Genomic DNA, 14,033 nt, shown 5'->3' on the forward strand with positions numbered 1-14,033 from the left:
ACCCCTCCCTCTTGCCCTACAGCACTTACGTACAGATCTGTATGCTCACTTGTTTCTCCTACATATAATATGTCCTGTTCATCCAATTCTGGACTCATAGTAAGCATTTAACGATTGCCACTAATGTCTGTTTCCCCTAATCAATAATCAGTGGTATTTACTGAGCACTTACTATGTGCAGAGTCTTGTACTAAGTGCTTGGGAAGGTGCAATACAACAGGGTTGGCAGACCTGCTCCCTGCCCGTCTAGAGGGGAAGACAGGCATTAATATAAATAAATAATTGATAATATATAATTTGCTTGCTTTCCCCTGCTAGATGGTAAACTCCATGAGGGCAGGGATTGTGTCTACTTACTCTATTGTAGGCAAGTGCTTAGTACAGTGCTCGGCACACAATTAGTGCTAAATAAATACCATTTATGGATTGATTCGAAGAGGAGTTGGTTTTCTTAATGGCATTTCTATTACTCTATTTATTTATTTATTTATTTTACTTGTACATATCTATTCTATTTATTTTATTTTGTTAGTATGTTTGGTTTTGTTCTCTGTCTCCCCCTTTTAGACTGTGAGCCCACTGTTGGGTAGGGACTGTCTCTATATGTTGCCAATTTGTACTTCCCAAGTGCTTAGTACAGTGCTCTGCACATAGTAAGCGCTCAATAAATATGATTGATGATGATGATTTCTTAAATGCTCATTGTCAGGCATTGTTCTAAGTGCTGGGATAGATAAAAAGTAATCAGATTGGACACCATCCCTGTCTCACGTGAGGCTCACGGTCTTGGAGAGAGGACAAAAATACCCCAGTTTACAGTTGAGGAAACTGAAGCATAGAGAAGCCAAGTGACTTGCCTTAGGTGAAACAGCAGGCAGATAGCAGAGTTGGGATTAGAACCAAGGTCTTCTGACTGCTAAACCCACTAGGCCACACTGCTAATATTGCTAAGAAAATTGGAGCCCATGAATTAAGTGATTTTGCTGAAGAGAAGCTGGAAATGAGCTAACATGAAGATCATGTTATCCTAGTTGTAGTAGTGGCATGCAATGCACATACCAAGTGAAGGAGAATAATAATAATAATGGTATTTGTTAAGTGCTTACTATGTGCCAGACACTATTCTAAGCGTTGAGGTAGATACAAGGTAATTGGGTTCATTCATTCATTTAATCGTATTTATTGAGCACTTACTGTGTGCAGAGCACTGTACTAAGCGCTTGGGAAGTAATAATAATAATAATAATAGTCAGCATTTGTTAAGCACTTACTATTTGCAAAGCACTTTTCTAAGCGCTGAACAGTTGACACGTTGACACAGTCCCTGTCCTACAAAGGGCTCACAGACTTTATCCCCATTTTACAGATGAGTCAACTGAGGCCGAGAGAAGTGAAGTGACTTGCCCAAGGTCACACAGCAGACAGGTGGCAGAGCCAGGATTAGAACCCAGGTCCTTCTGACTTCCAGGCCTGTGACCTAGCCTAGGCCATGCTGCTTCTGAGAAAGTAAAACAGAAGCGAGCAATGCACTGCCTGCCCACAAGGAGCTTACAGTCTAGGAAAACATCAAATGCCTGGCCCAGCTCACACAGCACACTTAAAAGCAGTCTGTGGTGTAGACTTGTCTTTATGTGCTGAATGGAAAGCACATACTAAACCCAGGAGAAAGTGCAACAGAAACAAGAGGTATGTTCTTGGCCACAAGGAGCTTACAATCTAGCGAACCACCAGAGGACTGACCCATTTCACAACAAACTGAAAAGCAATCTGTGGTATAGACTTGTCTTTATTTACATGTTGGGTGCAGTGCATGTTCTCAGCGCAGGGGAAAGTGTAACAGAACTAAAAGATACATTCCTTTCCGCCAAGGAGCTTACAATTTAGTGAAACATCAGATCCCTGGCCCACTGCTTAGCAGATGTACAAACAATCTGTGGTGGAGACTTGTTTTCATTTATATGAACATCTTATGCCCTCCAGTGTTAGCATTTTCTTAGAAAAACACATTGTTAGAGGATGTAGTCTTCTTGTTCTCCGAGAGAAGCAGCATGGCCTAGTGGATATTGCGTGAGCCTGGGAATCAGAAGGACCTGGGTTCCAGTTCCAGCTCTGCCACTTACCTGTTGTGTGACCTTGGCCAAGTCACTTCACTTCTCTCAGCCTCGGTTTCCTCATCTGTCAAATGGGGATTAAAGACTGTGACCCCATGCGGGATATGGACTGTGTCCAACTTGTATCTACACCAGTGCTCAGTTCAGTGCCTGGCATATAGTAAGCGCATAACAAATGCCATAAAAAAGTGTCATGGTTTGCTCCCAATAAGGCACCCTAGACATTTTTAGAAATCTGTTCACGTATCAGGAAAGCTAGAATTGCAATTTTTGCAATAAAACCCTTCCCTCATACCTTTTCAGGCTGATACCCTCTTCCTGCCACTCCAAAAACAGGAAGAATTAGGAGTTGGAAATGTTTAAATGTAGATGACTTTCAATTAATCAGGGGCTTCATTTTGAGAAAAGCAAGCTCCTGGGAAAGAAGAAAGAAGACTGTGAGCCCTGTGCAGGACAGGGATTGGGTCCAATCTAATCAACTCATAGCTACCCCAGCGCTTAGAAGAGTGTTTGACATATAATAAGCACTTAAGAAATACCATAAAAAAGAGAGAAAATAAACAGTGGAAATAAATCCGGCATTAACTAATGACGCCTAATTATTTTCTTAAAACATGTTTAAGTAAAAGGATTTTCATATCCCAAAAGTTCCTTAGGAAAGCAACAAAAATATAATTTAAATTCAGGCGCAACTTAGAGTTTCCAAGGTGAGGGAAAAGAGTTCTCTGCATGCAGTTGGGAGAGAAGATTTTAGCATGTTTGAAAGATGTTGGAAATATTAATGAACACTTTTTTACCTTAACACTATAATCAGTCCTATTATTGGCCTCATTATGGACAGAGAACATGTCTATCAACTCTTGTATTGTAGTAAGCGCGTAACAGAATGACACTATTATTATTATCATTACTATTATTATTATTTTCCCAAGCACTTAATGCAGTGTGGATAATAAGCACTCAATAAATACCATTGATTGGCTTGAGAATACATTTAGAATACCATCTCTTTTTGTTTGGTATAGGCCATGTTTGAAACAGAAAATATATTTTACATGACCTGTATATTTGTATTTCTGCAGTCTCTTTTTTTCCAAGTGTTTTCAGACATTGTTTAATCTTCAGTAGTTTTTTGGCAAAGCAAAAAGATTTAAAACTGTGTTTCTCATGGTCGGAAAGTCGAAGAGGAAAATTCGATCCTGAGATTGTTCTTCATGTAAAAGAGGGTTGATGTAGAGGGAAATGACTTCTGGTGCTACAGAGGGGATTCAGTATAAGGGAAACATTTTAGTCATCCCGTTTTGTCTGACCAAGCAAAAGATGTGTTTCCACTAAATGGATTACCAAAATGAGTAGTAGGAAACAATTGCCAAAGGAAATAAAAACATGCATAATCTTTTAGTAGCTCTAATTATTAAAGTGTGTGTTATTTTAGTGTGAACATTTAGTTTGAACTACATTTGCAGTGCAGTGGTTTTTGTTATATTCATTTTTTTTTTTACAATGCTGCATTTGGGCTGGAATTTTATTGAATTAGAACCATCAAAAAGATTCTTATTTCTAATCCTGTGACGATGTTATATTTAGAAGTACATGAAAAATGTCACTTTTCTTCCTTTTTAAATCTCGCTATTTTTGTCAGAGAGGGAAAAACTTTAAAATACCATTACTGAAAGGCAGCTCTGTGGAATTACGAGGGGTCCAGTAAATACAGAAGCAAGGTGGGAAACCCGTAGTTTGAAGACAAGCTAAAGAGAGTTTTAGTCCCAGGATAGAGCCATGGGGAGAGTAGAGCTGAGACCAGAAAGAACGTGCTGCCAACATCATCATCATCATCATCAATCGTATTTATTGAGCGCTTACTGTGTGCAGAGCACTGTACTAAGCGCTTGGGAAGTACAAGTTGGCAACATAAAGTTGCCAACAGAAAGCAGCGTGGCCTAGTTGGTGGAAAGAGCCCAGGCCTGGGAGCCAGAGAACGTGAGTTCAAATCCCAGCTCCACCACTTGTCTTCTGTGTGACCTTGGGTAAATCACCTAACTTCTCTGTGCTTCAGTTCCCTTATCTGTAAAATGGGGATTAAATACCTGTTCTCCCTCCTACTTAGACTGTGAGCCCCATGCGGGACATGAACTGTGTCCAATCTGATAAACTTATATCTACCAGGGCTTAGAACAGTTTTTGGCACATAGTAAGCACTTAACAAATGCAGAGAAAGAGAGAGAGAGAGAGAGAGAAAGGGAGAGAGAGGATGAAAGAAAAGGAGAGAGGAAGAAAGAGAAAGAGGGAAAGAGAAAAAGAAAGACAAGAAAGAAAGAAAGAAAAAAGGGAGAGAGAAATATTGTGGGCACAGAAGGCTGTGGGTCAGGGTAGGTTTGGGAGAAAGGTGATCTAGGGTTAGGGACTTTGAATGAAGCAGCCTGTAGCAGTAAAAACACCCTTGTATATCCTGCCTCTGACCAGAACAGTTTTTGGCACATAGTAAGCACTTAACAAATGCAGAGAAAGAGAGAGTGAGAGAGAGAGAGAGAAAGGGAGAGAGAGGATGAAAGAAAAGGAGAGAGGAAGAAAGAGAAAGAGGGAAAGAAAAAGAAAGATGAGAAAGAAAGAAAGAAAAAAGAAAGAGATAAATATTGTGGGCAGAGAAGGCTGTGGGTCAGGGTAGGTTTGGGAGAAAGGTGATCTAGGGTTAGGGACTTTGAACGAAGCAGCCTGTAGCAATAAAAACACCCTTGTATATCCTGCCTCTGACCAGAACAGTTTTTGGCACATAGTAAGCACTTAACAAATGCAGAGAAAGAGAGAGTGAGAGAGAGAGAAAGGGAGAGAGAGGATGAAAGAAAAGGAGAGAGGAAGAAAGAGAAAGAGGGAAAGAAAAAGAAAGATGAGAAAGAAAGAAAGAAAAAAGAGAAAGAGATAAATATTGTGGGCAGAGAAGGCTGTGAGTCAGGGTAGGTTTGGGAGAAAGGTGATCTAGGTTAGGGACTTTGAACGAAGCAGCCTGTAGCAATAAAAACACCCTTGTTTATCCTTCCTCTGACCAGAACAGTTCATGCAACATCCTGCCCTCCCGCCCCCTCCCCACCCCAATAAAAACCCAGAAAACTAAAACAAGAGCAATCTTCTCCTTTCCTGAACAGGTTCAGGTAGGTTCAGAGCCATGACAGTTGCATGACAAAGTGACACATATTTCTCAGGTCCTGGAGCTATGCCGTGTCCAAACTCCCAGAGCCACCACTGTATAACACCCTCCTTCAGTTAGGGGCCAGGATTATGTTGTTCACAAAGACGAATGTTTCCTTCTGAAAACACCTTAATTAGGTAATATCCAAGAACTGCGAGACGTAGCAAGCAGACCTGGGAAAAGAAGCGAAGGAGAAACAAGTAATAAGTGCATGCTGTATATAAAATCCCTAGCTAAATTAGGAGAAAAGCCAGAAAGACAATGGTTTTGTCTCATTTTTCTTTATCACCAAAGGTGGACCGTGAGATTCTATCACAAAGTCTGTCGGAGTCAGTTTCACACAGCTTGTCATTTTAAAAAAACCTTCTTTCTAACCTACACATTTCTCACCTAACCCACATCATCATTAAGGTAGTTTATCAAGGCAAAGTACAGTTTACCAAGGTTGCCAAGACACTTCTCGGTGTATATCCACTCCAAAATTGCCATTTTTTTTTAGCAGCCCAAATCTCATAGATAGCATAGCTGTCTAACTTTCTCCCTCAATGGTTTTTGGGCTGTAGCCGCCAGACATTAATATATAATCCCAGCACGTACATCTCTTAGTTATACCTCAGGGTTTGAACCGGACACCCAGACCAGACATATAGACATAACAGAATGGTTAAAAATAGCTCTAGAGCAGGTAAAAGTTAAGATAGAGAGATCTTATTTGCACACAAATGCAGCCAAATTGAATCCTAAAGCTGAATGAATGCTTTTTAAAATCTTTGAGGGTCAAGGCACGATGCATAAACTGATTGCCTCATCATTGACAAATGAGGGTGAGCACATATGATGACAGTTTTTTAGAACAAATTCATCAGAAAACAGGACTGCTAAACCTTTAACGGGAGCTTTTTAAAATTTTTAATGAAGCCATTTCAAAAAAAATCATTCTTTGCCAGTAATAGAAAATTTTCTTTTCTTACAAGTCCCTACCTTCCTCGCACAACCCCCTGCCTCCAGTGGTTGTCCATCCTTTAATAAGCCAGCATTTAGAACAGTGCTTGACGCATAGTAAACGCTTTATCCCTTCCCCACAGCACCTGTATATATGTATATATGGTTGCACATATTTATTACTCTATTTATTTATTTATTTATTTTATTTGTACATTTCTATCCTATTTATTTTATTTTGTTGGTATGTTTGGTTTTGTTCTCTGTCTCCCCCTTTTAGACTGTGAGCCCACTGTTGGGTAGGGACTGTCTCTATATGTTGCCAATTTGTACTTCCCAAGCGCTTAGTACAGTGCTCTGCACATAGTAAGTGCTCAATAAATACGATTGATTGATTGATTGATTTATCCTGGCTCTGCCACTTGTCTGCTGTGTGACCATGGGCAAGTCACTTCACTTCTCTGTGCCTCAGTTCCCTCATCTGTAAAATGGGGATTAAGACTGTGAGCCCCATGTGGGACAATCTGATTACCTTGAATCTACCCCAGTGCTTAGAACAGTGCTTGGCACATAGTAAGGGCTTAACAAATACCGTAATTATTATTGTTAACAAATACCATCATTATTAATAATTTTAAGCCTCCATCCCTACAACTCTCTGTGAACTTACCTACTCCTCCTGTCCCCTGCTGCTTTGTATTTCCTCCACACCCACACCCACAGCCCAAACCCACCGTATTGCACTGCAGGTGCTCCTTCCCGGGTCTAAAAATCTGTGGGATGGAACTGGAGTGGACCAAGTAGGGGAGGACTGCCGCTGCCCTAGACCTGATCCGGTCAAGATTGGTCCATCCCCACGGCTTCAGAAGTCCCGGGGTTAATAGGGTGTGAGACCGTCCCAAACAGGGGAGGGGAGGGAGAGAGGGGCTGCGAGAAGGGTGCAGAGAAGTCACTTGAAACACCCTTATATCTTATCTCTCCATGACCACTTCAGTCCCTCCCTGACAGCCTGGGCCTCTCGAGGTCATAGAACCAGAACAGGACTGGAGTCTTTTAGACTGTGAGTCCCTACTGTTGGGTAGGGACTGTCTCTATACGTTGCCAATTTGTACTTCCCAAGCGCTTAGTACAGTTCTCTGCTCATAGTAAGCGCTCAATAAATACGATTGATGATGGAGTAGCCTCCCTCCCTCTCCTGGCCCCATTTTGGTCACTGTGCCATCTCCTGAGGGGCTCGGGCAGAGGAGGAGTTGCTAGCCACCCAAACAACACAGAAGGGATGGGAGGGTGAGGGTGGGACAAAATTATTAGAGGGCCAGGTGCAGCAGCAGCAGCAGGCAGCAAGGGCCAAACCTCTCAAATCAGCAGCTCACTGAGCCGTTTAGAGGTAACCCACGCTGCTCCGCCCCCCTCCACCATGTCCTCCCGGGCCTTTCTTCCTGACCTGCCCTGCTCCGTCTCCACGGAGGGACAGAAACAGGGCGGTGGTGGTGGCAGGCTGCAGGCAGGCCCCTCCGCAGAATGTAGACCACCAGGAAGGCCGCAGCCGGGCCACTTTGGCTTAAGTTCATCATCATCATCATCATCATCATCAATCGTATTTATTGAGCGCTTACTGTGTGCAGAACACTGTACTAAGCGCTTGGGAAGTACAAGTTGGCAACATATAGAGACAGTCCCTACCCAACAGTGGGCTCACAGTCTAAAAGGGAGAGAAGTTCTTGGTCTCTGAGGCTCAAGAAGCCTGAAATTCTGCTCTTCTAGCCCCCCCACCACCTTACAGCTTATATTTGAATTAATTATGTGTTTAGCCCTGTCCTCATCTATGTTCATTTTCTGTTATAATTTTTGTAACTTCACCTTATGTGTCCCTCCCCAGTCCACTTTACCCCCTTCTTCTTAAATTGTAAACCTCTTGAAGGCCAGGGACCTTACCGAATTCTCATCCATGTATTCTTTCCCTATGTTTAGCACAGTGTTTTTCAAAAAGAGTTTAATAAATACCATTACTGCTATAACTACTGCTAGGTGGGTTATGGGTGAAATGGGGGGGAGGGGTGGTTAGGGGATACCAGTGACAGCAACGGCATATACCAGACACCCAGATACATGTTGATATCGCTTTTGTGAAGCTACACACACAGCAGAGCTTAATCATGTCATAATATTTTGCAGAAGCCTATTCAGAGCTTTGGCATTCCCCTTCCAGACCCCCCTGAACGTGAGCGTCACTTTGGAGCCCCCCACATCATCATCATCATCATCAATCGTATTTATTGAGCGCTTACTGTGTGCAGAGCACTGTACTAAGCGCTTGGGAAGTACAAATTGGCAACCTATAGAGACAGTACCTACCCAACAGTGGGCTCACAGTCTAAAAGGGGGAGACAGAGAACAAAACCAAACATACTAACAAAATAAAATAAATAGAATGGATATGTACAAGTAAAATAAATAAATAAATAAATAAATAAATAGAGTAATAAATATGTACAAACATATATACATATACACATCAACAGCAAGAGCTGAGGAAGAAGGAAACTGACCGCCTAAAATAAAAATTCCTGACCTGGAGGTGTTTGGAGCTGAATCTGTACCTGACTGAGGACAGACCAGTTGTAAACCTGACTGTCCACGTGGCTGAGCAGATAGAGCTTGGACATGGGCGTCAGAAAGACCTGGCTTTTAATCCCAGCTCTGCCACATGTCTGCTGAGTATCCTTGGGCAAATCACTTCCATTCTCTGTGCCTTAGTTACCTTACCTGTAAAATGGGGCTTACGACTGTGAGCCCCATGTGGGACAGGGACTGTGTCCAACCTGATTAACTTGTATCTACCCCAGCACTTAGAACAGTGCTTGGAACATAGTAAACTCTTTACAAATGCCACAGTCATTAATAATAATAATACAAACTGGACAAAGAGCCACCCTAGGGGCAGGGACAACCTGAATGAGTGGAGGAGGGTCCCTTCTGGGCCAGGCACATCTCTTTCAGTCAGGGGTCCCCAAAGGCCCAGGGAAGGAACAGGGCTGAAACGGCAACAGATACCTCCACCCCCCCGCAGTCACATTCTGGCCTGGCCTGGTGTCTTGCCAGCTTTCAGTCTCTTCATGGCGGACAGAGGGTAGGAACCGCTACCGGATGGAGACTGAAAAGTAAGAAACCCGCAGGGGCGGAATTGCTGCCCAAGTTAATTTAATAGTAAAACTACAGGCAAAGTGGGCCCTGTAATGGGACAGTTAGAGAAGCCACGTGGCCTAGTGGACAGAGCACGGGCCAAGGAGTTAGAGGACCTGGGTTCTAATCCTAGCTCTGCCACTTGTCTCCTGTGTGACCTTGAACAAGTCACTTCACTTCTCTGGGCCTCAGTTTCGTCAGCGGCAAAATGGGGGTTCAATACCTATTCTCCCTCCTACATAGACTGTGAGTCCCAACATTCATTCTGTTGGGTAGGGACTGTCTGTATATGTTGCCAATTTGTACTTCCCAAGTGCTTAGTACAGTGCTCTGCACATAGTAAGCGCTCAATAAATACGATTGATGATGATTCATTCATTCAATTGTATTTATTGAGTGCTTACTGTGTGCAGAGCACTGTACTAAGCGCTTGGGAAGTACAAGTCAGCAGCATATAGAGGCGGTGTCCGACCAGAGAATCTTGTATCTAGCCCAGCGCCTAGTGCAGTGGTTGACACATAGTAAGCACTTAATAAATACCACAATAATAATAACAATAATAATTTTAGGAAAAAAAATCGCCAAGACATTTTACAGATGAGGGAATTGAGGCCTAATGAAGTGACTTGGCCAAGGTCACACAGCACACATGTGGCAGAGCCAGGATTAGGACCTAGGTCTTTCTATCTCCCAGACCTGTGCTCTCTCCACTAGGCCACACGGCTTCTGTGCTTCTCGCTCAGTAATTATCTCCACTGGGCCATGAAAATAATGTGATACGGTGTCTCTTTTTTTTTTCTTTAATCAAATACCCACCAAAGAATATTTCTGTGTGTTTTCCATTGCAGGTTGCCCGGCTTATGGAGATGGGATTTTCCCGGGTGGATGCGTTGGAGGCTCTGAGAGCTTCAAATAATGACCTGAACGTAGCCACCAACTTTCTACTCCAGCACTGAGGTACCGAGGAACCCAGCCAATGCCTCCTTTGGGCATTTTAGAGCGGGGCAACGTGACAAGCTGGGGGATAAGCCAAGTGGTCACCCGCCCTGAAACCATCCCAGGGGTGAGGAGCCTTCCGCAGGAGCCACGTAACGATGTTGGGAAAAGGACGGTGTATGCTCCTCCTCTTCCCGAAGCTCAAGGAGGTGACAGCCGACTGAGCTAAAATCATTTTGCCATTTTGAACTGGCGTAATGTCGTCTGGGTTCACTCTGAGAAATCGGACCTGTCTCTTTGTCTCGGGAATCAACACTGGGCAACTAACTTGCCATCCCTAATCCATACAGAAATGCAGCGGTAGTACAGGCTTCTGCAGGCAGCCAAGTGCTGCGGCTGTCGCGATTTTCATTATAAAAATCTGATCCTGTGTTTTGCTCCGATCACAGTAATCATTATGGAGAAAAGAGGTACGGCTCTTTCACGAGAGTTGTAGGCGATATCCGATTTCTCTTTTCCCAAGGGCTTTTAGTACTGTTTTAGTTTATTTCAGAAATCCTTTTTAAACTCAATGGGCAATTGAGTGCGTTACACATGCCAAGTGTGTGGGCAGAGTGTCTAGGGTAATAATAATAATAATAATAATGATGGCATTTGTTAAGCATTTACTATGTGCAAAGTACTGTTCTAAGCGCTGGGGGCCGGGGGGGATACAAGGTGATCAGGTTGTCCCACGCGGGGCTCACAGTCTTAATCGCCATTTTACAGATGAGGTCACTGAGGCTCCGAGAAGTTAAGTGACTTGCCCAAGGTCACACAGCAGACATGTAGCAGAGCCGGGATTAGAACTCATGACCTCTGACTCCCAAGCCCGAGCTCTTTCCACTGAGCCACGCTGCTAGGGTAGCCGGGGCCCGAGTGGAAGGAGTGTGGGGAAAATGGATTGAATCCTCTCCCTTTCTCCAACACACCCCCCAACCCCCAATCCACCTGGGTGAGCGTCAAATGCCGTTCCTTCTCATATCCTCCGAAGTAGGACCCCAGCCCTGACATCCTAGAAAAGCCCTGGCCACCTAAACCTTGAAAAGAGCGATCAACTGCAAGTGAGAGAGAAAGCCAAAGCGAGAGGGGAGGTGGGTGACTTCCATCAAGACAGGAAGAAACTGAGAATGTGCGCTGTATCAGCTGGTCCCAGCAGGGCCAGAGGGACGTTAATTGGGATTGCCCAGGTGGCTGCCATTGGGACCCCTCAGGAGATTTCGGAATAGATCATCCATTTTTGAGGGAAAAAAAAAATGGGGCTAGATATTCCAACCTGCCTGTTGTCTAATTTTCTAGACCGACTGCTCCCTGGCTGTCGCGGTCCTGGATCGACAACCCTTCCCGTCTCTTGGCCAGCCCGGGACCCACCTCTTTTGAGCCCAGCCCTGAGCCGAGGGGCGTCCAGGATGGCCAAGTTACCCTTGCAGACGGGCCGAGCATCAGCTTCCAGAGTCAGTCGTCCTAGACAGAGGGCCGGAAATAGGGGGAGGAATGGTACTGACGAGGGAAACAGAACCAGGAATGGGAATGGTGTTTCCAGCGCCTAAACAAGTAGATAGAGGGCAAAACCCTGAAAGGTATAACTTGGCTGTACTCTGCACAGTGAGCAGAAATGTATCAAATTGATGCAAATCTAGGCGTATGATGCTCATTATAATAAAAACATTCACTTGTTTTCTCTTTTAGTCATTTTGATTCACCTGATTTCATTCAAAAAAAAAAAAGCCTTCTCCTGGCCTGGGAACTTTCTAATAGAATCCAACAGGGTATTCTCCACTCTTGGAAAATAAATTCCAGCGTTTCGCTCAAGAAAAAGAAAGCTTCCTGATCCATGTGATCAAGGTGAGCATTGTAGTATCAGCCCCATTAGTATCATCCCATTAGTGAGTTCCATAGTCTGTGGGTATGAAACACAAGAAACAGAGAAGCAGTGTTGCTTAGTGGATAGAGCAGGAGCCTGAGAGTCAGAATGACTTGGGTTCTAATCCTGGCTCCGCATCTTGTCTGCTGTATGACCTTGGGCAACTCACTTCACTTCTCTGGGTCTCAGTTACCTCTTCTGTAAAGTCAATTGAGGCTGTGAGCCCTATGTGGGACAGGGACTGTGACCCCATTTGCTTGTATCCATCCCAGCGCTTAATACAGTGCCTGCCACATGTTAAGCACTTAACAAATGCCATTATTATTATTATTAGTCTCCCAACTGCCACCTTGTTCCTTTTTCTTCATAACCCCTCACTGATTATCCCATCTTGAAATTCCAGCCCAGGACCCTTCCCCTTCTGCACCATCTTCTGGCCCTGAAGGCATACCAGGGAAGCTTTAATAATAACAATAACTATAAGAATAATTGTGGTACTTGTTAGTGCTAACTATGTACCAAGCACTGTTTTAAGCCCTGGAGCTGAGACAAGAGAAATCAGGTCAGACACGGTCTCTGTCCCACATGGGGCCCATCATCATCATCATCAATCGTATTTATTGAGCGCTTACTGTGTGCAGAGCACTGTACTAAGCGCTTGGGAAGTACAAGTTGGCAACATATAGAGACAGTCCCTACCCAACAGTGGGCTCACAGTCTAAAAGAACTAAGACTAAAAGAACTAAAAGACTAAGAACTAAAAGACTAAGACTAAAAGACTAAGTCTAAAAGAACCGCAGACTAAGAAGGTGGGAGAACATTCCACCTCTCCACCCTCTTCCATGTCCAGGAAGAAATTAATAGTAATAATGACGATGGTATTTTTTAAGCGCTTACTATGTGCCAAGCACCGTTCTAAGCGCTGGGGTAGATATAAGATTATCAGGTTGTCCTACGTGGGGCTCACAGTCTTAATCCCCATTTTACAGATGGGGTAGCTGAGAAGTTATGTGGCTTGCCCAAAGTCACACAGCTGACAAGCGGCGGAGCGGGGATTTGAACCCACAACTTACTCTCAAGTCTGGGCTCTATCTGCTATGCCATGCAGTCTACCCCCAGAGAAGCGACTGTGGTACTTGCTAATCAATCAATCAATCGTATTTATTGAGCGCTTACTATGTGCAGAGCACTGGACTAAGCGCTTGGGAAGTACAAATTGGCAACACATAGAGACAGTCCCTACCCAACAGTGGGCTCACAGTCTAAAAGGGGGAGACAGAGAACAAAACCAAACATACCAACAAAATAAAACAAATAGGATAGAAATGTACAAGTACAATAAATAAATAAATAAGGGCATACTTTGTGCCAAGCACTGTGTTAAGCCCTGGAGTTAAGTAAGAGGGAGGAGTGCTCCTCCACCCTGACCTCCCCGGGCATGTCGGCTGGCCAGGAGGAGCTGTAGCGTGGCGTGTGCCTCAGAGAAGCCCAGGTCCATGGGGCTGTGATCCTCTGAAGACACAAGTGCACAGCACACACCTGTGAAGACACAAGTGCACAGCGCACACCTCCTCCAGAGCAGGCCCAGCCCTTGGAGGAAAATGGAAATTCCTCCCCACGTCCATCACCTCTGCCAGTAGGGGGCGTCAGAAAACTACTTTAGGTCGACCTTGCAACCTGGAGCTCACGTGATAATAATAATAATAATAATGGCATTTATTAAACGCTTACTATGTGCAAAGCACCGTTCTAAGCGCTGGGGAGATTACAGAGT

At 44.1% G+C, this 14,033-nt stretch overlaps 1 protein-coding gene across 1 annotated transcript in view; it reads left to right on the plus strand.

Annotated features, from left to right (window-relative positions):
- Window positions 1-12,083, plus strand: part of UBAC2 (UBA domain containing 2) — a 220,097-nt gene extending 208,014 nt beyond the window's left edge. The window contains exons 9-10 of the mRNA XM_038759511.1: window positions 10,269-10,377; window positions 11,695-12,083. Of these exons, the coding sequence (XP_038615439.1) occupies window positions 10,269-10,376 (108 nt within the window). The 3' untranslated portion in view covers window position 10,377; window positions 11,695-12,083. The remainder of the gene's footprint in view (window positions 1-10,268; window positions 10,378-11,694) is intronic.
- Window positions 12,084-14,033: the final 1,950 nt, after the last annotated feature.

The sequence above is a fragment of the Tachyglossus aculeatus genome, chromosome 17 (genome assembly GCF_015852505.1).
Source record: "Tachyglossus aculeatus isolate mTacAcu1 chromosome 17, mTacAcu1.pri, whole genome shotgun sequence".
Taxonomy (NCBI): domain Eukaryota; kingdom Metazoa; phylum Chordata; class Mammalia; order Monotremata; family Tachyglossidae; genus Tachyglossus; species Tachyglossus aculeatus.